This window comes from Plecotus auritus (genome assembly GCF_963455305.1).
Source record: "Plecotus auritus genome assembly, chromosome: 15".
NCBI classification, from domain to species: Eukaryota; Metazoa; Chordata; class Mammalia; order Chiroptera; family Vespertilionidae; genus Plecotus; species Plecotus auritus.
Window position 1 is genome coordinate 4,389,733 of NC_137781.1, and position 25,491 is coordinate 4,415,223.

The window sequence follows — 25,491 nt, forward strand, 5'->3', positions numbered from 1 at the left end:
CCTTCCTCTCTGACATCCATAGAAATATATATATATATATTTTAATATATATTTTATTGATTTTTTTACAAGGAGAAGAAAGGGAGAGGAATAGAGTTAGAAACATTGATGGGAGAGAAACATCAATCAGCTGCCTCTTGCACACCTCCTACTGGGGATGTGCCCGCAACCAAGGTACATGCCCTTGACCGGAATCGAACCTGGGACCCTTCAGTCCCAGGCCGACGCTCTATCCACTGAGCCAAACCAGTCAGGGCTATATATATTTTTAATATATTTTATTGATATTTCACAGAGAGGAAGGGAGAGGGATAGAGAGTTAGAAACGTCGATGAGAGAGAAACATCAATCAGCTGCCTCTTGCACACCTCCCACTGGGGACATGCCCGCAACCAAGGTACATGCCCTTGAACGGAATCGAACCCGGGACCTTTCAGTCCGCAGGCCGACGCTCTATCCACTGAGCCAAACCGGTTTCGGCATAGAAATATATTTTAAAAAGAAAAGAAGTCGCCGACTGGGTGAGTAAGGCCTGCAGGGCGGGACAGCAGAGAGCATGGCAGGGAGGGGGCCGCAGACCCCGCAAAGCCCCCACTGGGCGCTGTCGGAATGAATCAGGCCCTCGGCTCATGGGAACCTGGTCCCCGCAGCGGTGGGGGGAGGAGAGCCAGCCTCACCCACAGCGCATCTCGGTCACGGGACTCGATGGGGACTGGTGTGGTCAACCGTGAGACAAGCCTGCGGCAGACAGCCGTCCGAGACAATGCCCCGGTTGGAACGCGGAATGCGCCCTGTTAGGAACGAGGAGAAACCTCAGCAAATCTCAGCAAATCGCTGCCCCGGTCCGTCCTGAGCTGATAAACCAGCAACACAATAAACTAGACTCTGCAGGGGTCCTCAGACTTTTTAAACAGGGGGCCAGTTCCCTGTCCCTCAGACCGCTGGAGGGCCGGACTATAGTTTAAAAAAAAAAAACTATGAACAAATTCCTAGGCGCACTGCGGGCCTGGGACGCCTCGGCTGCTAAGCAGGACAGGCAGCAGCACCCGGCGGGCCGGATCCATGTCCTCGGCGGGCCGCATGTGGCCCGCGGGCCGTAGTTTGAGGACACCTGAAGGACTGCTGGTCCCTTGGAATCCGTGATCATGAAATTTTCTAAATCGAGGGGAAACTAGCAAAATCATCGTGCCAAACGATTTTAGGATGTAACATTTTTCACTTGTTTGCAAACTTGATGCCCCGCTTTTGAGACAAAAAAAGGGGCTGATTTCTTATTACATCAGGAAAGGCTTTATTTATTCATTATTTTTTTAAAATATATTTTATTGATATTTCACAGAGAGGAAGGGAGAGGGACAGAGAGCTAGAAACATCGACGAGAGAGAAACATCGATCAGCTGCCTCCTCCACACCTCTCACTGGGGATGTGCCCGCAACCAAGGTACATGCCCTTGACCAGAATCGAACCCGGGACCTTTCAATCTGCAGGCCGACGCTCTGTCCACTGAGCCAAACCGGTTAGGGCACTTTATTTATTTTTTACATATATTTTTATTGGTTTCAGAGAAGAAGGGAGAGGGAGAGAGAGAGAGAGAGAGAAAAAAAAATCACTGATGCGAGAGAATCATGGATCGGCCGCCTCCTGCACCGCCCGCCCCACACCGGGGATGAAGCCGGCAACCCGGGCGTGTGCCCTGATCGGGAATGGAGCCCTGACCTCCTGACTCATAGGTTGATGCTCAACCACGGAGCCACCCTGTCCGGGCTCGGGCCAGGGGGCGGGGGGGGGGGGGGCCCTTTTGACCCTCCCATTCCTAGGACATCTAGAAGGAAGGAGGACAAGGATGCCTACAGCGCTCTGATTCCTTCAATTGGTTGTTTGAAAGCACTGGTCTCGTTCACGTAAAAATGAAAAATGCGCCCCCACTTGTGTGTCAGGACTACGGCGCTTGACAGAAAGGAATGCCTAACACATACCCTTTCCTGCTCACGGAGAGACCTCTGCCGGGCCGTGGGCAGCGCGGGGGCGGGGGGGGGGGGGGGGCCTGGAGATCTGTCTGTTTCCTCCGGCTGCTGGCAAAGAGATAGAATTCGGAATCTAATAAAGAGAGAGATTTCTCCCAAGCTCTAGGCTGGCCTTGGGACTTAGAGCAAGCCTGGGGCCCCGTCCTGTGGGGGACCGGGGCGGGGGGGTGGGGGCGCGGTTTGCGGGGAGGATGCACAGAAAGGACCCGGTGACGGTCGGGTACAGAATGCTCAGGGAATTCACGGAATGCAAAAGGTTCTTTTTTCCACTGATGTTTTTATTAAGTTTTAATATTCTTTTATTGATGTCAGAGAGGAAGGGAGGCGGGGGAGAGAGCGAGACATCCATGATGAGACAGAATCACGGATCGGCTGCCTCCTGCACGCCCCCACCTGGGGATGGAGCCCGCAACCCGGGCGTGTGCCCTTGACCGGGAAATCGAATCCGGGACCCTTCAGTCTGCAGGCGGACGCTCTATCCACTGAGCCAGACCAGCTAGGGCCCCATTGATTTTTAGAGAGAGTGGAAGGGAGGAAGGGGGAGAGAGAGAGGGTTGTGGGTTCCTTTCCGGTCAAGGGCACATATCTCGCTTACGGGCTCGATCCCAGCCCGAGTTGGGGGCGCATATAGGAGGCAACCCATTGGTGTGTCTCTCTTACATAGGTGTTTCTCTCTCTCTCTCTCTCCTCCTTCCTCCCGTGCACTCTCTAAAAATCAATGGAAAAATATCCTTGGGTGATGATTTAAAAAAATATTTTGCGGTGAAAAAAAATCTCAGAAAGGTCCAATACATAAACCTTGAGTTTGCCAGACACCAAGCACTGAGCTGAATCTACAGGAATAAAGGGACTGTGTAAGCACACTCTGCTGTAGCCTCTTCGCAAATACGCATTATATGCAAATATGCAAATATGCATTATATGCAAATGTGCATCATATGCAAATACACCTTCTATGCAAATACGCATTGTATGCAAATACGCGTTATATGCAAAATCGAGGCCCGATGCATGAAATTCGTGTGTGTGGGGGGGGGGGTACCCCTCAGCCCAACCTGCACCCTCTCCAATCTGGGACCCCTCGGGGGATGTCCGACTGCCAGTTTAGGCCCGATCCACAGGACATGCCCCCCACAATCCGGGACCACTGGCTCCTAACTACTCACCTGCCTGCCTGCCTGATCGCACCTAACTGCCCCCCACCACACCAGCCTGGTCGCCCCCAACTGCCCCCCCCCACCGGCCTAGTCGCCCCTTAGTGCCCCCCCCGCTGGCCTGGTCGCCCCTCACTGCCCCCCCCCGCCAGCTTGGTTGCCCCCAACTGCCCCTCCTGCAGGCCTGGTAGCCCCATGCAGCCTGCTGCTCGATCGTCTGGTCGCCCCTCACTAACACCCCTGCCAGCCTGGTCGCCCCACACCTATTCGGTCGTTTCGGATGCGACGGTTGCTTAGTCTTTTATATACTGTATATAGATACGTGGCATATGTAAATGTGGTATATGCAAATGTATATTATATGCAAATACATGCTATATGCAAATATACATCACATGCAAATATGTGTTATATGCAAATACTATGGCCACTTCCTATAAGGGACTTGAGCATCATTCATGGACTGTGGTACCCACAGGGGCTTGGAACCAGCCCCCCACCCCGCCCCCCGTCTCCGCGGATACCGAGGAACCGCTGTCCTTCACCACGACTTCAGGCTGCGGGGCGGCACCTATTGCTCAGGGTCGGAGACAACAGGGAAAGAAGGCGCGAGAAGAGCAGAGGAAAGGGCTTTCCCAGGACAGTTCAACAGGCACGGATCCCGCCGGGTAATTGCCGGCGTGAAAACCCCTTATCATCTGTAATCCAGGCTGGGCCGCTCCCTGAGCCAACGGAGCCCAGCTGGGGGAGACGCCAACTTCAGCTCCTCTGGGCGCGACTGAAGGGAAACGTCAGAGCGTCGGGACACCAGCTGATGTCCACGGTGAAGGTTTCAGGAAGGTTCTCTGGCAAGTCCCTGCGAGACTCGGAGCGAATCGAGCCACGGTCACCGTGCCTCAGTACATTTTTTAAAAGCTATATTTGTATTGATATCAGAGAGGAAGAGAGAGGGAGGGAGAGAGAGAAACATCCATGATGAGAGAGAATCATGGATTGGCTGCCTCCTGCACGCCCTACACTGGGGATGGAGCCCACAACCCGGGCATGTGCCCTGACCAGGTATGGAACCGCGCCCCCAACTGCCCCCCACCCCCCGCTGGCCATCTCGCCCCCAACTGCCCCCACCGCTGGCCTGCTCGCCTCAAACTGCCACCCCTGCTGGCCTGATCGCCCCCAACTGGCCCCCCATCAGCCTGCTCACCCCCAACTGCCCCTGCCTGCCAGCCTGATGGCCCCCAACTGCCCCCAGGCTGGCCTGCTCGTCCCCAACTGTCCCCCCCTGCTGGCCTGATCGCCCCCAACTGCCCCCCCTTCTGGCCTGCTCGCCCCCAACTGCCCCCCCTGCCAGCCTGCTTGCCCCCAACTGCCCCCTCTGCTGGCCTGCGCTCCCCTAACCGCCTCTGCCTCAGCCTCGCCACCATGGCTTTGTCCGGAAGGAGGTCTGGAAGGTCTCCTGGTCTAATTAGCATATTACCCTTCTATTAGTATAGATATCTTGCTACTAGCCTCTTGACTAGGACAAACTTTTGGGAAGACAATTTAACAACATATGTAACTGCGATCTTAAATCTATCCAGGGCCGTGACCCAGTAATTCCACCGGTGGGAGCTTAGCCTAAGGAAACAGTCACACATCATAAATACTGCCCGTGCACAGAGATGCTCGTCACAGTGGGGGAAATGCAGTCAATCTGAACACGCGTTCAAGAACCATTCAAGAGCCCTAACCGGTGTGGCTCAGTGGATAGAGCATCGGCCTGAGGATTGAAAGGTCCCAGGTTCGATTCCGGTCAAGGGCATGTACCTTGGTTGCAGGCACATCCCCAGTGGGAGGTGTGCAGGAGGCAGCTGATGGATGTTTCTCTCCCATCGATGTTTCTAACTCTCTCTCCCTCTCCCTTCCTCTCTGTAAAAAATCAATAAAATATATTTAAAAAAAAAAAAAAAAGAACGGTTCAAGAAACTGCGGTCTTTTCAATTGAGACTTAGACACAATGTGTCATAGGGTTCAAGTTTTTTTTTTTAAATCTATTTTATTGATATTTCACAGAGAGGAAGGGAGAGGGATAGAGAGCTAGAAACATCGATGAGAGAGAGACATCGATCAGCTGCCTCCTGCAGGCCCCCCATTGGGGATGTGCCCGCAACCAAGGTACATGCCCCTGACCGGAATCGAACCTGGGACCCTTCAGTCCGCAGGCCGACACTCTATCCACTGAGCTAAACCAGTTAGGGCGGGTTCAAGTTTTTATATCAGCCTGTCAAAGGGAAAACATCAAGATACTAATGGCATAATCAACGAGGAATGTCACTTTCTTTTTCCCATGTAGATTCATGTGTAAAATCTTAAAGATATTTCATTGAAACAGTTATTAAGACACTAAATATACCCACTGTCTATGTATGGTTTATATACACCATTGTCTTTGTATGGCTCGAGCCCTGATCAGAGCACATGGAAGAATCAAGCAGCCCCGGATGGTTTGGCTCAGTGGATAGAGCGTCAGCCTGAGGAGGACTGAAGGGTCCCAGGTTCGATTCCGGTCAAGGGCACATGCCTGGGTTGCGGGCTTGAGCCCCAGTAGGGGTTGTGCAGGAGGCAGATGATCAATGATTCTCTCTCACCATTGATGTTTCTATCTTTCCCTTCCTCTCTGAAATCAATAAAGATATATTTTTAAAAAAAGAATCAACCATTGAATCCTATATAATAAAGAGGTGATATGCAAATTGACCCTCACGCCCTCACGCAAGATGGCCGCCCCCATGTGGTCAATGATGGCCACCATAAGATGGCCGGCAGGGGAGGGCAGTTGGGGGCGATCAGGCTGGCAGGGGAGTGGTTAGGGGTGATCAGGCTGGCAGGCAGGTGAGCAGTTGGGAGCCAGCAGTCCCGGATTGCAAGAGGCCCACAGGGATTGGGGCCTAAACCGGCAGTCGGACATCCCCCGAGGGGTCCCAGATTGGAGAGGGTGCAGGCTGGGCTGAGGGACACCACCCCCAGTGCATGAATTTCGTGCACCGGGCCTTTAGCACATAAATAAATGGAAGGATACACCCAGCTGGTGCAGCTCAGGGGTTAAGCATCAACCTTCCAACCTGTGAACCAAGAGGTCACAGCTCGATTCCCGGTCAGAGCACATGCCCGTGTTGCAGGCTCGATCCCCAGTGGGAGGCGTGCAGGAGGCAGGGGATCCATGATTCTCTCTCACCATGGATGTTTCTCTCTGTCTCCCTCATCCTTCCTCTCCGTCAGAGCCATTTCTACAGCGATCCAGATTCGTGCTCTACAAAAGGCTGGAGTGTCCGCACGGAAACCAGAAAACACTAAAAAGGCGACGTGCTGTATGTTTATTTGTCCTCGGGGAGAAAAAAAAAAAAAATCCCTCCCGGGAGACCACGCCTCATCTGGAAGAACCATTTGAACTTACCCTCACCTCCCCAGATCGGAGTCGATATTCAACACCCGCTTTCCTCGAGGAACAACGGGAGGGGGGGGACCCAGCGCCTTTCCTCCTCGGACGCGGGGTGAAGCCGCAGAAACCCGAGAAGGAAGAACGGCGGGGCGTGTTCTCGGTGCACGCTCCCTCGCCCGGTAACATCAAAGCCTGCTCACGGTTGGAAAGCCCTGGCGTGCAAACACTGACCTGACACGGCTGACCCCACCCATGTTCATGGCTATGATAGCCGAGTCTTTGCCAAAGTGCCTGGCCTATCGCTGGGAGGTCCTAACCACAGCCCCGTGTGTGTGTGTGTGTGTGTGTGTGTGTGTGTGTGTGTGTGTGTGTTAGTTTTGCTGTGTGGTGTGTTTTTTTTAAATATATCTTTATTGATTTCAGAGAGGAAGGGAGAGGGATAGAGAGCTAGAAACATCGATGAGAGAGAAACATCCATCAGCTGCCTCCTGCACACCCCCCACTGGGGATGTGCCCGCAACCAAGGTCCATGCCCTTGACCAGAATCGAACCCGGGACCCTTCAGTCTGCAGGCTGACGCTCTATCCACTGAGCCACACCGGCCAGGGCAGTTTTGTTTTGTTTTAAAGTATATGTTTTTTATTGATGTCAGAGAGGAAGGGAGAGAGAGAGAGAGAGAGAGAGAGAGAGAGAGAGAGAGAGAAACATCCATGATGAGAGAGTATCATGGATCGCCTGCCTCCTGTACACCCGCTACCGGGGATGGAGCCCACCACCCGGGCATGTGTCCTGACCGGGAATCGAACCCCGACCTCCTGGTTCCTAGGTGGATGCTCAACCGCGGAGCCACGCCGGCCGGGCCACAGCCCTGTTTTTGAACACTTTCATTCCTCCCTTAACCTTCCCATTTGTAAAATATTTTCTGATATCATATTTACATGCTCTTTGTAGAAAGAAACATTTTATCTGTTTCTTGTTGTTGTTGTTAATCCTCACCAGAGGATATTTTTCCACTGATTTTTTTAAAGAGAGAGTAGAAGGGAGGGGGCAGGGGAAGAGACGGAGAGAGAGAAACATCGATGTGAGAGAGACACATTGCTTGGCTATCTCCCTACCTGCCCCCACCCCCACCGGGGCCAGGGATGGAACCTGCAACCGAGGTGCACGCCCTTGACGGGAATCAAACCTGTGACCTTTCAGTCCCCAGGCCGACGCTCTATCCACTGAGCCAAACCGGTTAGAGCAGTGGTCGGCAAACTCATTCGTCTGCAGAGCCAAATATCCACAGGACAACGATGGACATTTCTTTGGAGAGCCCAATTTTTTAAACTTCAACTTCTTCCGACGCCACTTCTTCCACATAGACTCGCCCAGGCCGTGGTGGTATTTTGTGGAAGAGCCACACTCCAGGGGCCCAAGAGCCGCATGTGGCTCGCGAGCCGCGGTTTGCCGACCACGGGGCGAGGGTGAGAGAGGGGGGCCTTTAAAGATGACAGTAAAGCCGAAACCGGTGTGGCTCAGTGGATAGAGCGTCGGCCTGCGGACTGAAGGGTCCCGGGTTCGATTCCGGTCAAGGGCATGTGCCTTGGTTGTGGGCATATCCCCAGTGGGCGGTGTACAGGAGGCAGCTGATCGATGTTTCTCTCTCGTCGATGTTTCTAGCTCTCTATCCCTCTCCCTTCCTCTCTGTAAAAAATCAATAAAATATATTTTAAAAAAATAAAAATAAAATAAAGATGACAGTAAAGATGCTAGCTGGTGACCTGGGAAGTGGAGGGAGGAGGGGAAGAAGAGAGGAACTCAGGAGGTCTCACTCCACTAACAAATAAAAAAAATAAAAAAAGGATTTCACTTCAAAGCGCCGAGTGCATCACCTCTCCCGCCACGCCACCCTTAGCGGGAGACTCTTCTCCGTGTGTAGGAGCCAAAAAATTTCTGGCGAAAGACAGAGATAAGCTGTCCCGCAGGGCCCCCCGCCCCCCCGCCCCCCCCCCCGCTTGCGAGGAAAAATAGAGAACAGATGAGAAAACAATCTTCAAAGTCCTTCTCAGACCGACGTCTCCACACCCAGGCCTGCTTCCCATACTCTCCAGGCCTTAGGGGCCCCGGGGAGAGGGGGCCGGCCCCGGTCACACAAGGCAATGCACTTCATATGGGTGCGGAAAGGGCGCGCAAGAGGGCGATCGGAGAGTGTACATCGTTTTTAAAACGTAGAAAATATTTCAGCCCGGCTGGCGCGGCTCCCTGGTTGAGCGTTGACCTCTGATCCAGGAGGATACATTTATTTTTATTTATTTATGTTTTTTGTATTGATTTCAGAGAGGAAGGGAGAGGGGGAGAGAGAGAGAGAGAGAGAAACATCCATGATGAGAGAGAGAGAATCATGGATCGGCTCCCTCCTGCACGCCCCACACTGGGGATCCAGCCCGCAACCTGGACCTGTGCCCTTTGACCGGGAATCGAACGGAGACCTCCTGGTTCATGGATCAACACTCAGCTACTGAGCCACACCAGCCACGCTGCATTTCCCTCTTGACATCCATGTTGGTATGTTCTTTATGTCAGTGAGAGCCCTGGCTGGAGAAGATAGATCATTTATTAGCTGATGGAGGGGGGGGGCAGTCAGGTCATCAGTAATAAAAAGGACAAATCAAAGCAAATCAAGCAAAGCAAATCAATCCAATCAAATCAAGCAAAGCAACCTATCAATCAGATCTAATCAGTTCAGTCAAATCAAGTAAAATCAACCCTACAAACCAATCAAATCAATCAAATCAAATTTCAGAGAGGAAGGGAGAGGGATAGAGAGATAGAAACATCAAGGATGAGAGAGAATCATGGATCGGCTGCCTCCTGCACGTCCACTACTGGGGATCGAGCCCGCAACCCAGGCATGTGCCCTTGACCAGAATCGAACCCGGGACCTTTCAGTCCAAAGGCTGACGCTCTATCCACTGAGCAACACCAGCTAGGGCAAAAAATCCTATCTAATGAAAGAGTAATATGCAGATTGACCATCACTCCAACACACAAGATGGCTGCCCCCATGTGGTCAAAGATCCTGCCCCCATGTGGACACAAGATGGCCACCACAAGATGGCCAGCAGGGGAGGGCAGTTAGGGGGGTCCAGGCTGGCAGAGGACAGAAGTTGGGGGCGACCGGGCCTGCAGGGAAGGGCAGTTGTGGGGGGACCCAGGCCTGCAGGAGAGAGCAGTTGGGAGGGACCAGGCCTGCAGGGGAGGGCAGTTAGGGGTGACCAGGCCTGCAGGGGAGGGCAGTTAGGGGCAATCAGGCTGGCAGGGGAGCAGTTAGGCATCAATCAGGCTGGCAGGGGAGTGGTTAGGGGGTGATCAGGCTGGCAGGCAGAAGCGGTTAGGGGCAATCAGAAAGGCAGGCAGGTGAGCAGTTAGGAGCCAGCAGTCCTGGATTGTGAGAGGGATGTCTGATTGCCCATTTAGGCCCTACCTGGATCAGGCCTAAACAGGCAACCGGACATCCCTCGAGGGGTCCCAGATTGGAGAGGGTGCAGGCTGGGCTGAGGGACACCCTCCCACCCGTGCACGAATTTCGTGCACCGGGCCTCTAGTATCTTAATAACAGCATAAACCTTCTACATACCTCATTTTACGAACATTAATGTCCAAACAGATTCAAAGGTGATACTGAAATTTTCCAGCCTTTAAAATATATCTAGGTAGACTTACTCCTGAAGCAATGAAGTGTTGACCAGGGACAAACACAAAATTAACAAAGAAGCAGGAAAGAAAGAATACAGGTCGCAGGCTCGATCCCCAGTAGGGGGCGTGCAGGAGGCAGCCGATCCATGATTCTCTCTCATCATGGATGTTTCTCTCGCTCCCGCTCCCTCTCCCTTCTTCTCTGAAATCAATAAAGATACATTTAAAATAAAATAAAATAAAATAAAATAAAATAAAATAAAATAAAATAAAATAAAAACAAGAAAGAAGCATGCCAGTGAGACCATGAGATGCAACCTGGCTCCCCCCTGCCCCGCAGCCCTCGAACCCCAGGCCCTGTGCGCCGGGCTCTCTCGCAGTCGGGAGTTATCTGAGGAATGTAGCCTGGGTGCAGGCCTCCCCTCCCCGCCCCCCCAGGGCGGCCCTGGCTCCTCGTTGAAGCTGAAATTCCATCCCCCAGTTCCTCTGAGCTCCCTCCCCTGGAATGCAGAGGCAGACACCTCCCCGCTCACCCCAGCCGCCAAGGGCAGCCCTCATCCCTTGGGGGACATGGCTGGCTGGGGTGGCCCGGCGCCAGCGGCTCCCTGGAGCACCTCGTGCAACCTGCTCCGGCCACAGCGCAGCGCGTCATCCAAGAGCTGTCACGGCCGCCACGCACCCCGTGAGCCGGTCCGGATGTCTCATCGCTTGTCTAAAGCGTGATGCCTAGGCGTGGCTGCGGGCCCCACGGGCACCGGTTCCTGCGGGCTGAGGGGATGGGGCCCACTCCCGCCCAGGGTGTGCCCCGCAGGCCCTCCTCATTCCAGGGCTGAGCCCTGCTCTCCCTTGGGCCTCTTCCGACTGGGAACAGAGTTGGCCCCACTGCGGGAACAGCAAGAAGGGCTGGGCCCCAGCCGGTATGGCTCAGCGGATAGAGTGTCGGCCTGTGGACTGAAGGGTCCCGGGTTCGATTCCCGTCAAGGGCATGCACCTCGGTTGCGGGTCCGGGTCCAGGTCGGGGCGTGTGTGGGAGGCAACCAATCGATGTGTCTCTCTCCCATCGATGTTTCTTTTTTTTCTTTAATATCCTCAGGTGAGGTTTTTTTTAAAAAATATATTTATTGATTTCAGAGAGGAAGGGAGAAGGAGAGAGAGATTGAAACATCCATGATGAGAGAGAATCATTGATTAGCTGCCTCCTGCACGCCCCCCACTGGGGATTGAGCCAGCAACCCAGGCATGTGCCCTTGGCTGGAATCGAACCCGTGACCCTTGAGTCTGCAGGCTGACGCTCTATCCACTCAGCCAAGCCGGCTAGGGCCGATGTTTCTCTCTTCCTCTCTCTCCTCATCCCTCCCTCCCTCCCTCTTCCCTCACTTCCATTCTCTCTAGAAATCAACAGAAAAAATATCCTCAGGTGAGAATTTTTTTTATATATATTTTTTATTGATTTTTTACAAAGAGGAAGGGAGAGGGATAGAGAGTTAGAAACATCGATGGGAGAGAAACATCAATCAGCTGCCTCCTGCACACTCCCCACTGGGGATGTGCCCGCAACCAAGGTCCATGCCCTTGACCAGAATCGAACCCGGGACCCTTCCGTCCGCAGGCCGACGCTCTATCCACGGAGCCACACCGGTGAGGGCGAGAATTTTTTTTTTTTAAATGGCATTTAAAAACAAAAGATGCCCATCGATCGGCTGCTGTGGTCATGATAATTCCAAGCTCTAAGCATGGCACGTTATTACCAAGAGCCCAGGAGAGCATGCCTACACACACACACACACACACACACACACACACACACACACACTTCTCCTTGGGGGCGATGTCATGGACTTGGAAGTAGCTGTCACGCGGAGCCAGCAGGCTTCCGGACTCCGTGTGCAGGACAGCTTCCTACACGTTCACCTCTAACTCTTCTGACAGGCGGCCCTGCCCTTTTTTTTTTTTTTTTTTTATCACTTTATTGAGGTCGGTTCCCCAGGCCATAAAACTGACACGTGGAAAGGGTAGAGTTCAGTGGTTTCTGTGAGGGACAGGCAGACCTTAAACAGGCTGGGAAAGAAGGTCCAACCGTAAAGCAGCGTTCTCTGTTCTCCCCACATCTTTCTCCCCCCCACCCCCAACCCCCGCCTCCTCTGCTGTGTTTTCTTGGGGACCCCATCAAAGCCAGGGCCGCCCTCAGCGCCTCATCGGCACCTCCTGGTGGCCGGGAGGGGGCCATACACCAGCACAGACGACTTAACCTCACCAGGCCATGACCCCAAAACTCTCCCCGGGAAACAAGCTCTAGGAATAGAATACATGATCTTTTTAAAAAATATATATTTTATTGATTTTTTACAGAGAGGAAGGGAGAGGGAGAGAGAGTCAGAAACATCAATGATGAAAGGGAATCATGGATCAGCTGCCTCCTACTGGGGATCGAGCCTGCAACCCGGGCATGTGCCCTTGATCAGAATTGAACCCGGAACCCTTCAGTCCGCAGGCCAATGCTCTATCCACTGAGCCAAACTGGTTAGGGCTTAATATATTTTATTGATTTTTTTACAGAGAGGAAGGGAGAGGGAGAGAGAGTTAGAAACATCGATGAGAGAGAAACATCGATCAGCTGCCTCCTGCACACCTCCCACTGGGGATGTGCCCACAACCAAGGTACATGCCCTTGACCGGAATCCAACCTGGGACCCTTCAGTCCGCAGACCGACGCTCTATCCACTGAGCCAAACCAGTCAGGGCAATAAAATATTTTTTTTTTAAATAAAAATAAAAACCACTTCACCGCCCTGGCCGGTGTTGCTCAGTGGATAGAGCGTCGGCCTGCGGACTGAAGGGTCCCGGGTTCGATTCCGGTCAAGGGCATGTACCTTGGTTTCGGGCACATCCCCAGTAGGAGGTGTGCAGGAGGCAGCTGATCGATGTTTCTCATCGATGTTTCTAACTCTCTATCCCTCTCCCTTCCTCTCTGTAAAATATCATTAAAATATATTAAAAAAGAGGGGAGAAATTGTGTACATAGGTTAATATCTAACCTTAAAACTTTTTTTTTAAAAAAAAAGAAAACCAGTTGGCCACCGACATCCATGACTGACAAGCCCTGACTTCCCCAGGGAAGGGACACGTACGGACTTCCTTTTCTGTTAGGTTTGGAGAGTGCCAACGTCTGTCCGTGCTCTTGGCCACGAACGTCTCCCAGCTCCGCCGTGAGTTACGTAAGCGCTATTTTTAAGATCCAGGATGGAAAGCAAAACAATGCAAGGTGAAGCCGCCCAACCCACGTCTTCCTGAACATCTGCGATGAAACGAGGGACGTGATGATTCACGGGGCCTGGACTCCGTGGTATGGAGGCTGCTCCTCTGTGACCAAGCAGGGAGGGCCGGGCTGTCCATGGGGGATCTTTCTAGCTCTTTCCACCACTAAGCCCCACGCTTCCCCCTCCCGCCAGCCGAGAGTCAGCCCCGCCTCGGGCGACGCCAGGTTCAAACCCTAACCCGGACATCCTCCGACCGTCCGCCCAGAAAACGGGAGGAGCGAGACGGCCCTCGGAGCTTTGTCCTGACTCCTCAGAGAGAGATCTGAAAGGTATATGAGTCACAGAAACTGGAAAAAGATCGCCGGCCTTCAAGGCATGTACCTAATGAGAGGCCACAACTCCCATATCTGGGGCATCTAACCTGGTTTCCAACGTCAACTACAAAACGTTTACTGGAGGCAAAAGGTCATTAGCTCTGTTTGTCGGAAGCGGTGCGTGAAGAATTGATGGGCGGGTGTGGCTCAGTGGTGGAGCATCAACCTGTGAATCAGGAGGTCATGGTTCGAGTCCCGGTCAGGGCACATGCCCGGGTTGCGGGCTCCTTCCCCAGTGTGGGGCGTGCAGGAGGCAGCTGATCCACGATTCTCTCTCATCATGGATGTTTCTATCTCTCTCTCCCCTTCCATTCCCCTCTCTCTCTAAGAATAAATAAAAAAATATACATGTTTTGTTTTTTTTTAAAAAGAGTTCATGGGTTTGAAGGAAATAAATAAAGCTTGCAAAGATCTGCGTTTGGCCGTGGCTTTACAGAAATGTTCAACGCAGACTGTCCAGCCTCAGAGGGAGGGCGGGGGAGGGCGGGCGGGTGGGAAGAAAGCGATTAACCAATGAACGTGTAGGCACAGATGCATAACCCCTGGACACAGACAATAGGGGGTGAAGGCCTGGGGTGGGGGGCAGGGGCGGGCTAGAAGGGGTTCATGGGGGGAAAAATGTGAACTATGTAGTATTTTCAACAATAAAGATTTTTTTAAAAAATAGCCCTCGCCCTAGCCGGTTTGGCTCAGTGGATAGAGCGTCGGCCTGCGGACTGAAAGGTCCCAGGTTCGATTCCGGTCAAGGGCACGTACCTTGGTTGCGGGCACATCCCCAGTAGGAGGTGTGCAGGAGGCAGCTGATCGATGTTTCTCTCTCATCGATGTTTCTAACTCTCTCTCCCTCTCCCTTCCTCTCTGTAAAAAATCAATAAAACATATTTTAAAAAAAATAGCCCTCACTCGTTTGGCTCAGTGGATAGAGCATTGGCCTGAGGACTGAAGGGTCCCAGGTTCGATTCCGGTCAAGGGCATGTACCTGGGTTGCGGGCACATCCCCAGTGGGAGGTGTGCAGGAGGCAGCTGATGGATGTTTCTCCCTCATCAATGTTTCTAACTCTCTATCCCTCCCCCTTCCTCTCTGTAAAAAAATCAATAAAATATAAAACATAAATAAATAAAAACAAATAAACAAACAATCCACTATTGATGGACATCACAGTTAATAAAAATAAAAATGTTCAACAATTCAAGTATCCAAAAGAGCCGCCATCTCCGTGTAGGTTAAGATAAACCAGGAAGTGGCCCTGACCGGTGTGGCTCAGTGGATAGAGCGTCGGCCTGCGGACTCAAGGGTCCCGGGTTCGATTCCGGTCAAGGGCATGGACCTTGGTTGCGGGCACATCCCCAGTGGGGGGCGTGCAGGAGGCAGCTGATGGATGTTTCTCTCTCAGCGATGTTTCTGACTCTCTGTCCCTCTCCCTTCCTCTCTGTAGAAAAATCAATAATATATATATATATTTTTAAAAAAAGATAAACCAGGAAGTGAAGCGTGGGAAGGCAGCCAGGTGATACCCACGCCACGCCACGAGGGAAACTGAGACGTCCCCCTCCTGGGAATTTTCTGGAGAAATGACGTCACAGTGAAGGTACCCGACCGCCCTTCTTCCTCATTCCACGGGTGTCTCTCGCATTTGCTCACGGGAACCCCGTGTGCTCTCTGGCACACACCCCGGCAGCCCTGGGGACCGCCCAGGCGGCGTCACCCTGGCATTCACCTCCCCAGGGCGTTCACAAGGCCTCCACGCACCATTTCTCTCCTCTTCCTTCAACAGGGAACTTCCTCTCAAGGGTCTCCTGAAGTTCATTCGATGTTTTTTTTTGTTTGTTTGTTTTTTAATATATTTTTATTGATTTTTTACAGAGAGGAAGGGAGAGGGATAGATAGTCAGAAACATCGATGAGAGAGAAACATCGATCAGCTGCCTCCTGCACACCTCCTACTGGGGATGTGCCCGCAACCAAGGTACATGCCCTTGACCGGAATCGAACCTGGGACCCTTCAGTCCGCAGGCCGACGCTCTATCCACTGAGCCAAACCGGTTTTGGCAGTTCATTCGATGTTAATGGCTTTCGGCCCTAGCTGGTGTGGCTCCGTGGATAGAGCGCTGGCCTGCGGACTGAAGATCAGTCCCGGGTTCGATTCCGGTCAGGGGCACATGCCTGGGTTGGGGGCTCGATCCCCAGTGTGGGACGTGCAGGAGGCAGCCGATCCATGATGCTCTCTCATCATGGATGTTTCTCTCTCCCTCTCCCTCCCTCTCCAAAATCAATAAAAATATTTTTTATTTTTTATTTTTTGTAATATATTTTACTGATTTTTTACAGAGAGGAAGGGAGAGGGATAGAGAGTTAGAAACATCGATGAGAGAGAAACATCCATCAGCTGCCACCTGCACACCCCCTACTGGGGATGTGCCCACAACCCAGGTACATGCCCTTGACCGGAATCGAACCTGGGACCCTTCAGTCCCCAGGCCGACGCTCCATCCACTGAGCCAAACCGGTTTCGGCCAATAAAAATATTTTAATAAATAAATAAATAAAGGCTTTCTATTTGACTTCTGAACTTGTTATTAGCAATGACTCTCTCTGTGTTTTTTTCTTCCTCATTTTAAAAAAATATATATATTTACATTGATTTCAGAGAGGAAGGGAAAGGGAGAGAGAGAAACATCCTTGATGAGAGAGAATCATGAATGGGCTGCCTCCTGCACGCCCCCTACTGGGGATGGAGTCCTGACATGTGCCCTGACAGTGACCTTCTAGTCCAGCCGTGGGCAAACTACGGCCCGCGGGCCGGATCCGGCTGTTCTATCCGGTTCTCTTGCTCTCCCCTCCGCTCCTTTACTTTGAATTTATATTAGTTCACACAAACACTCCATCCATGCTCTTGTTCCGGCCCTCCGGTCCAGTTTAAGAACCCATGGTGGCCCTCGAGTCAAAAAGTTTGCCCACCCCTGTCTAGTTCATAGGTCAACGCTCAACCACTGAGCCACACCGGCTGGGCCGTAAATCGTGTTTAAATCAGCACAGGGTGGCTGGAAATTCCACTCTGCCTGAAATAGCATCTCTCCAAAGATCAACTGCTTCCAGCCATTCAAACAACCCAAATCATTTCAAATTAGAAAGGACTTTCCATTTTCATTTGCACATGAAAATCCAGGAATCAATTTAGATAGCGATTCGACGGGTGAGAAGCAGCAAGAATGAAGTTTTCTAACCCAGAAGGACCCGGCGGAACACCTCGCCAGGCTGTCGGCGTCAGGGGCTGGGACGTCCTGCCCCCGTGTGGCCGCTGACCTGCTCCATAGCCTGACACCTGCCTTGGGCCCAGAGAGAAGATTTCAGGGGTCCTCAAACTACGGCCCGCGGGCCACATGCGGCCCGCCGGGTGCCGCTGCCTGTCCTGCTTAGCAGCCGACGCATCCCAGGCCCACAGTGCACATAGGAATTTGTTCATAGTTTGTTTGTTTTAAACTATAGTCCGGCCCTCCAGCAGTCTGAGGGACAGTGAACTGGCCCCCTGTTTAAAAAGTTTGAAGACCCCTGGTTAGGTCTAAAATCACCATGTCAGCCCGGACAGCGTGGCACCGTGGTTGAGCGTCAACCTAGGAACCAGGAGGTCACAGTTCGATTCCTGGTCAGGGCACATGCCCGGGTTGCAGGCTTGACCCCAGTGTGGGTCGTGCAGGAGGCAGCCGATCCATGATTCTCTCTCATCATGGATGTTTCGCTCTCTCTCTCCCTCTCTCTCCCTCTCTGAAATCATTAACAATCTATTTAAAAAAAAAAAAAAAAAAAAAAAAGATGTGGGCTTCCCTAAAACAGAAAATGTTCTGCAGCTTCCATTTCTCATTCGAATGCTCAGACGTCGCAGGAACACCGAACGAGTCACAACGCTTTCGTTTGCACCAACAGGGACACGTGCGCATCAGTCCCAAAGACCTCAACAATCCAGGCCCTCCATATACTGGAACGTCCCTGCACACAGACGCCGACATACCACCTCATTTATTGCATTTCCCGGAGACTGTTCATCTGTTCAATAACAACGTGGAACTCAAACCATTCGGTTCAATGAGTGCAAAGTCATGGAACAATATAAGGTCCTCTCTGAAAAGCCACAGCCGACCCACTCTGTTTATTTACTTATCTTACACATATTCTTATTGATCTCAGAGAAGAAGGGAGAGGGGCGGAGAGAGAGAGAGAGAAACATCCATGATGAGAAAGAACCATTGATCGGCTGCCTCCTGCACACCCCCCCTCCCCACACTGGGGATCGAGCCTGCAACCCAACCCGGGCATGTACCCTGACCAGGAATCGGAACATGATCTCCTGGTTCAGAGGTCGATGCTCAACCACTGAGCCACGCTGGCTGGGCCAGCCGGGCCGCTTTAGCTACAAAATAATTCTCTCCCTAAATGTACTCATTCAGCACACAGGGAAGAAATTCTATCTTTGTATTTCTATATTTGCAGCCGCCTCTGGCCGGCGTGCCCGTCCCTCTGCCCTTGGCCAATGTCACCAACTACCTCCAAAAGTCCCTCCCCACCCCCACGCCGCCCCAGCTCATCACCATGAGCACGGCACCCCGGGGGGCATTCCGCTGTCGTGGGCCCTGTTCACAGACTGGGGGGGGGGGGGAGGGGGAGGCCGTAACTGTCATAGAAATGTGATAGAACTGTCAGACCCGTGACATCAGCTCGGTAGATTTGGAAGCGGTCATGGCTCTCCTTGTTCTGTGACTGCATGAAAAATTACATTATTCCTCCCCTGGAGAGTAAAAAAGGAAAGGAAAAGACACAGCCGGCGTGGCTCAGTGGCTGAGCGTCGACCTATGAACTAGGAGGTCACGTGCGGATTCCTGGTCGGGTCACATGCCCGGGTTGCGGGCTCCATCCCCATGGGGGGCGGGGAGGCGGGTGCAGGAGGCAGCTAATCCATGATCATCTCTCATCATTGATGTTCTATCTCTCTCTCCCTCTCCCTTCCTCTCTGAAATCAATAAAAATATATTTTATTTTTTTAAATATATTTCTTTATTGATTTCAGCGAGGAAGGGAGAGGGAGAGGGAGATAGAAACATCAATGATGAGAGAGAATCATGGATCGGCTGCCTCCTGCACGCCCCCGACTGGGGATCAAGCCCGCAACCTGGACGTGTGCCCCTGGCCAGAATTGAACCCGGGGACCCTTCAGTCCACAGGCCAACGCTCTATCCACTGAGCCAAACTGGCTAGGGCAATAAAAACATATATATTTTTTAAATCTTTTAAAAGAATGAAACCTCACAGCAAAGAAAGTTCTAGTAGTCTCTTTATGGCCCTGAGCTCTCTTATGGACTAGGACAGTGGTCGGCAAACTCATTAGTCAACAGAGCCAAATATCAACAATACAACGATTGAAATTTCTTTGGAGAGCCAAATTTTTTAAACTTAAACTTCTTCTAACGCCACTTCTTCAAAATAGACTCGCCCAGGCCGTGGTATTTTATGGAAGAGCCACACTCAAGGAGCCAAAGAGCCGCCGCATGTGGCTCGCGAGCCGCAGTTTGCCGACCACGGGACTAGGACAATACAATTCTTAGGGAAAAAAAAATGCATGAATTTATCACATATCCGCTTGAAAACCTGTCGCTTAGCTTGGAAAAAAATAAGACCCTTCACGTCAATCACTTAGAATGGAAAACACCATCATTAAGCACACTGAGATCTGTCCTAATAATATTAGAATAACTATCTTCTAAGTCAAAAAACATGACTCGGCAAAAAAAAATGCAAAACCATGACTCAGCAAGAAATCAAATGCATGACAGCAAACAGTCAAAACCATGAATAAGGTGTTTGAGGTTTATCAAATAGTTAGGTCTCTACTTACATTAATATGTGGATTTGTCATTTACTTTTTTTTAAAATATATTTTATTGATATTTTACAGAGAGGAAGGGAGAGGGATAGAGAGTTAGAAACATCGATGAGAGAGAAACATCCATCAGCTGCCTCCTGCACACCTCCCACTGGGGATGTGCCCGCAACCCAGGTACATGTCCTTGACCGGAATCGAACCTGGGACCCTTCAGTCCGCAGGCTGACGCTCTATCCACTGAGCCAAACCGGTTTTGGCGGATTTGTCATTTTCTGAGATATGTATATTACATTGCATTACATTACATTAAATTACATTACATTACATTATATTATATTATATTTTTGCATTATATTATACACTAGAGGCCTGGTGCACGAATTCATGCACCAGTGGGGTTCCTGGGCCTGGCCTGCGGGATCTGGCCGAAACCAGCTCTCCGACATCCCCCAAAGGGTCCCAGATTGCGAGAGGGCGCAGGCCAGGCCTAGGGACCCCACTGGTGCAGATCGGGGCCGGGGAGGGACATGGGAGGTTGGCCAGCCAGGAAGGAACCGCGGGAGGGCTCCAGGGCGTATCCGGCCCGCCTTGTTCAGTCCCTATCGGCCAGACCCCAGCAGCAAGCTCACCTACCGGTCAGAGAATCTACCCCCTGGTGGTCAGTGCACATCATAGAAAGCGGTTGAGCGGCCTTAACCTATCATTCGCATATTACGCTTTGATCAGTTGAACGGCAGACCGGACAACCGGACACTTAGCATATTGGGCTTTTATTACATAGGATTACATTACACTACATTACACATTGACTCTGCCCAACTTAATGCCATTTCTGTCGTATTCAAGAAGCATTCCTTTATCGCGGTATTTGAATCAGAACCCATCATCATGAACCATGTATTATACATGGAACCCTGTGGCTACCAGTTAAGAAAGCATGCTGGTTGGTAACGTGCTTACACCAACATAAGCCTGTTGCAGTTTCATGAAAAAAAATTTAAAAAAAAAAAAAAAAGAAATGAAAATTGCTCATGTCCTCTGAAAGGTGAGAAAAGCACGGAACCATCTACTCACAGTGAGTTCGCAGAAATCCACACTGTCGAGGCTTTTGCTTCTGTGCAGTCTCCCTTTGATTCGTCTCAGGGAAGGCTTTCCTTGGCTGTTACTAGAAGTAGCACCATTCTCAGAAGATGGCGTTACCCTGCAAGAAAGGGGAACGTTGTTTGTTTTGTTGGTTTTTTTTTTTTTAATTTTTTAAAGGCATATTGTCAGAAATGATGTTTCTATGGATTTCAGAGAGAGGACAGGAGAGGGAGAGAGAGAGAGAGCAACACAGATGAGAGGGAAACATCCATCGGCTGCCTCCTGCGTGCCCCCTACTGGGCCACACGCTGCAAAAAAAACCTGGCAACGTGACTCAGCAAAAATCAATACCATGACTCAGCAGAGAATCAATACTTGACTTTTTGCTGAGCCACGCTTTACATTTTTTGCCGAGTTGAGCTTTCAGTTAGATTAGCCCAATAGATCTGGTTGATTGAATCAGTGGATGGGATCAGCTATATTGGATTGGTTTGCTTAAATCCATTTATTCGCTAAGCCAGCTTGTATCGGGCTGATTAAATTAGTATATGTGATGTTAGCTAGATTGGACTAGCATGCTTACATTAGGTTGATTTTATATATACTAGAGACCTGGTGCACAGATTTGTGCATCATTGGGGTCCGTTGGCCTGGCCTGCGGGGATCGAGCCAAAACCAGCTCTCCGACATCCCCCGAGGGGGTCCCGGATTGTGAGAAGGCAGTTCTCTTGTGATGCACCCCGGAATTAGGCTCTCTTCTCTCTGGTCCGAGGTGCGTCACCCGAGAACCACAGCTGCCACGTCATAGCAGCTCGGCAGCTCCTGCGTTGAGCGTCTGCCCCCTGGTGGTCAGTGTGCGTCATAGCCACCGGTCAGACGGTCGCTTAGGCCTTTATGTATAGATATATACACATATATAAAGAATTGGGCAAAAATAATCCAGATGGTAAAAAAAAAAAAAAGTTAGCTATACAAGAACAAAAGGAAGACTTAATAAACCTTCCACAACTGATTTCTTTTTTAATATCAGCAACGGACAGTGATGACCACCTCAAGAGAATGAAGCATCCTTCCCTCAATGGAGGGGGATTCCAAACAAGGGCGTGAGCACAGGAGCCTGGAGATACGGATAAATATACAACGCAGTTGACGTCACACTAATCCGGACGCTTTCTGAAGAATGCTTCAGCAGAATCCAGTAAAATGCTAATTTTCCTTTATAAGTATAAGGCTTCAGAAACCTTAAGGGCTCACTTAATAGGTTAATATTAAAATGGCCTTGAGTCGCTATACTTATGATGATGTGTTCAACTGCCTATAATTTGCTCATTAAAGAAACCAAGCTACAACTTGGATACTATAGCCATTTCCTTTTATTTTCTTTCTTTTTTAAAAAATACTAGAGGCCTGGTGCACGAATCCGTGCATGGGTGGGGTCCAGCCAGCCCACCCCAATCGGGACAATTGGGCTGGGTTGGCCGGGGGGAGGGGCCGCGGGCTGTTGGCCGGCCGCCCCACCCCCTGGTTGAACTCCCGGTCAAGGGCACAATTTGCATATTAGCCTTTTATTATATAGGATACTTTCATAGAGGAGAGGGAGAGAAAGATAGAAACATCAATGACGAGAGAGAGTCATGGATCGGCTGCCTCCTGCACGCCCTGGGGATCGAGCCCCCCAACCCAGGCATGTGCCCTTGACTGGATTCCAACCTGGGACCCTTCAGTCTGCAGGCCGACGCCCTATCCACTGAGCCAAACCAGCCAGGGCATGTGCATCCCATCCCAGGAGTAGGCCACTGCTGGGAAAACAACATTCTGTAAGACACTTGCCAGGCATTCTGTACCTGTTTTCAGCTCTCGGCTTCTAGACCGTCATGTCCCTGCTCAACTGTGTTTTTAACCCTAACGAACGGGCTTAAAACCGGATGTGTGACCCTGGGTAAGTGCTGGCTCATTTGTAAAACTGGAGGAATACAGCGCCCCCTAGGGGCTGTAGGTTAAATGAGAGGATGCTTGCAAAGCGCTTACAGAGACCCGCAGGGAAGCAGTTCAATGTCTGGAAGCTCTCACTAGTTTCAGAATCTGATTACTGGATGACTACTTGAATGAATGAATGGCTACTCGAATGAATGAATGAATGAATTCATGGCTTACAATCATTACGGAATCAACTATGCCCGGCTGATCAGGGCACGTGCCCTGGGTGTGGGCTTGATCCCCAGGAGGGGGCGTGCAGGAGGCAGCCAGATCCATGATTCTCTCTCATCAATCGATGTTTCTGTCCCCCTCGCCCTCTCCCTTCCTCTCTCTCTCTTTTTTTTAATATATATATTTTTATTGATTTTTTACAGAGAAGACGAGAGAGGGATAGAAAGAGTTAGAAACATCGATGAGCGAGAAACATCCATCAGCTGCCTCCTGCACGCCCCCTACTGGGGATGTGCCCGCAACCCAGGTACATGCCCTTGACCGGAATCGAACCTGGGACCCTTCAGTCCGCAGGCCAACGCTCTATCCACTGAGCCACACCAGTTAGGGCTCCCTTCCTCTCTCTTAAAAAAAAAAATCAATAAAAACATATTTAAAAAAATAATAACCCGGAGGAATATATTTACAAGCATGAAGAGAATGAGATGGCACCCCGTTTCCCCCCACCCCCACCCCCACCCCCAAGATCGGTACAAACACTCCTAAAAACACTCGTTGCAATAATCAGGACTCATGACAACAATAAAATCATTATGAAAACATACTTCACATAAAAGAGACAAGAGTAACTATTGTTTGGGCTTCACACCCGCTGAACAGCAGGCAGTTGAATTGGCCTTGGGGGTCTGTCCAGGGTTGAAGGGGGGACCCTCCTCCCCACACGTCCTAACCCCAGGGGCAGGAGCATGTGACCTTGCAGGTGTACCGAACTTCAGGAGCTCGGGATGAGGTTATCCTGGTTTACAGAGGTGGCCCTCGGCCCAATCACAAGTGTCCTTATAAGAGACAGAACCAGGAGGTCCGGGTTCCAGTCCCGGTCAGGGCACATGCCCAGGGTTGCGGGCTCCATCCCCAGTAGGGGGCGTGCAGGAGGCGGCCGATCCATGATGCTCTCTCATCCTTGGTGTTTCTATGCCGCCCTCTCCCTCTCCCTTCCTCTCTGACATCGATACACATACATGTTTTCAAAATGCAATGCCATCCGAGAGAAAACCCAAATGTGGGCACCAGACCTGGCCACCTCCCAGGCATGGTGCTTTCAGGGCATCTTTTCGGGGTCCCCGCGATCGCCGTGTCCAGGTCGGAGGAACGAGGGGGGGGCGCGCATGCAGAGTCCCCGATCGTGCAACTCCAACCCAGCCACCTGTCCCCGGGCTGTGGGAGCGGCTGGTCCTCTCCTCCGCCCTCCCGGCAGCCGGCGATAGAGAAATCACGGAGAGCGCATGCGGGGAGCGGACAGGGTCCGCGGTGCCCCAGCCAGCCTGGGGCGGGACAGGGTGCCCGGGGCGGGGAGGAGGGGGCCTCCCTCTCTCTCTCTAGGTGTCGCCAGGCACCGCCAGGGTCGCGGCGGCGGATGCTGGAGAGAGAGCGCCCGGCCCCCGGGGGCCGAGGCGGCTGCAGCGCCCCGCGCCCCCTCGCGCGCTAGGGTCCCCGCGCCACCCCCGCGCGCGCCCCGCGCTCACCACAGCCGCCTCTTGAGCGGCAGGAGGCTGCCGCGGTTGGAGGGGGTGACGCCGATGGCCATCTGCAGCACCGTCAGGTATTTCTGGTACTTCATCTTGTCCCCGCCGCGCTCGCGGGCCGGGCCCCGCCGCCGCCGCCGGCGCCGCAGACACAGCCCCTCCAGGCGCCGCATAGGTCAGCCCGGGCCCTGCGCCGCCGCCGCCGCCGCCGCCGCCGCCGCCGCCGCCGCCGCCGCCGCCGCGCCCCGCGCCCCGCGCCCGCCGCCGCGGCCCTGCGTGGCCGAGGCGCCCGCGCCCGCCGCCGCCGTCGTCGTCGCCGTCGTCGCCGTGCGTGCGGGGCGCTCCCGCCGTCGCCGTGCGTGGCCGTGGGCCCACCCCCACTCCCCCCGCACCGCCCCCTCCGCCGCCCTCGCGGGGCGCACCTGGCGCACCCGGCGCGCTTGCGAGGCGCCAGCCCCGCCCCTCGGGCCTCAGTTTCCCCACCGCCTCCAGCCCTTTGTCCCCCGAGAGACCCCACGACAGGCTTCCCGAGCGAGAAGGGGTGGCTTTACCCTCCTCATGGCCATGCGAAGGCTTCCCACCGTCATGTATGTTTTCAGCCCAGAGTGGCTGGAGATGTTATGTGTATTTAAATTGCATCGACATACATATATATGTATGTGTATACACTGTATATGTATATGCTAGAGGCCCGGTGCACGAAATTTGTACACTGGTTTTGGGGGGGGGGGGCCCTCAGCCTGGCCTGGACCTTCTTGCAATCCAGGACCCCTCGGGGGATGTCTGACTGCTGGTTCAGGCCCGATCCCACAGGCAGCTGGACGTCCCTCTCGCAATCCGGGACCGCTGGCTCCTAACCGCCTCTGCCTGCCTTTCTGATCACCCCTAACCGCTCGCCTGCCTGCCTGATCGCCCCTAACCGCCTCTGCCTCGGCCCCCACCACGGCTTCCTCCGGAAGGTC

At 52.3% G+C, this 25,491-nt stretch overlaps 1 protein-coding gene across 7 annotated transcripts in view; it reads right to left on the reverse strand.

Annotated features, from left to right (window-relative positions):
• Positions 1-24,702, reverse strand: part of TJP1 (tight junction protein 1) — a gene marked incomplete at its 5' end in the record, with an annotated part of 106,526 nt that extends 81,824 nt beyond the window's left edge. For all 7 annotated transcript variants that reach the window (XM_080651623.1, XM_080651622.1, XM_080651619.1 and 4 more), the window contains 2 exons: positions 20,850-20,976; positions 24,530-24,702. In XM_080651623.1, the coding sequence (XP_080507749.1) occupies positions 20,850-20,976; positions 24,530-24,702 (300 nt within the window). The remainder of the gene's footprint in view (positions 1-20,849; positions 20,977-24,529) is intronic.
• Positions 24,703-25,491: the final 789 nt, after the last annotated feature.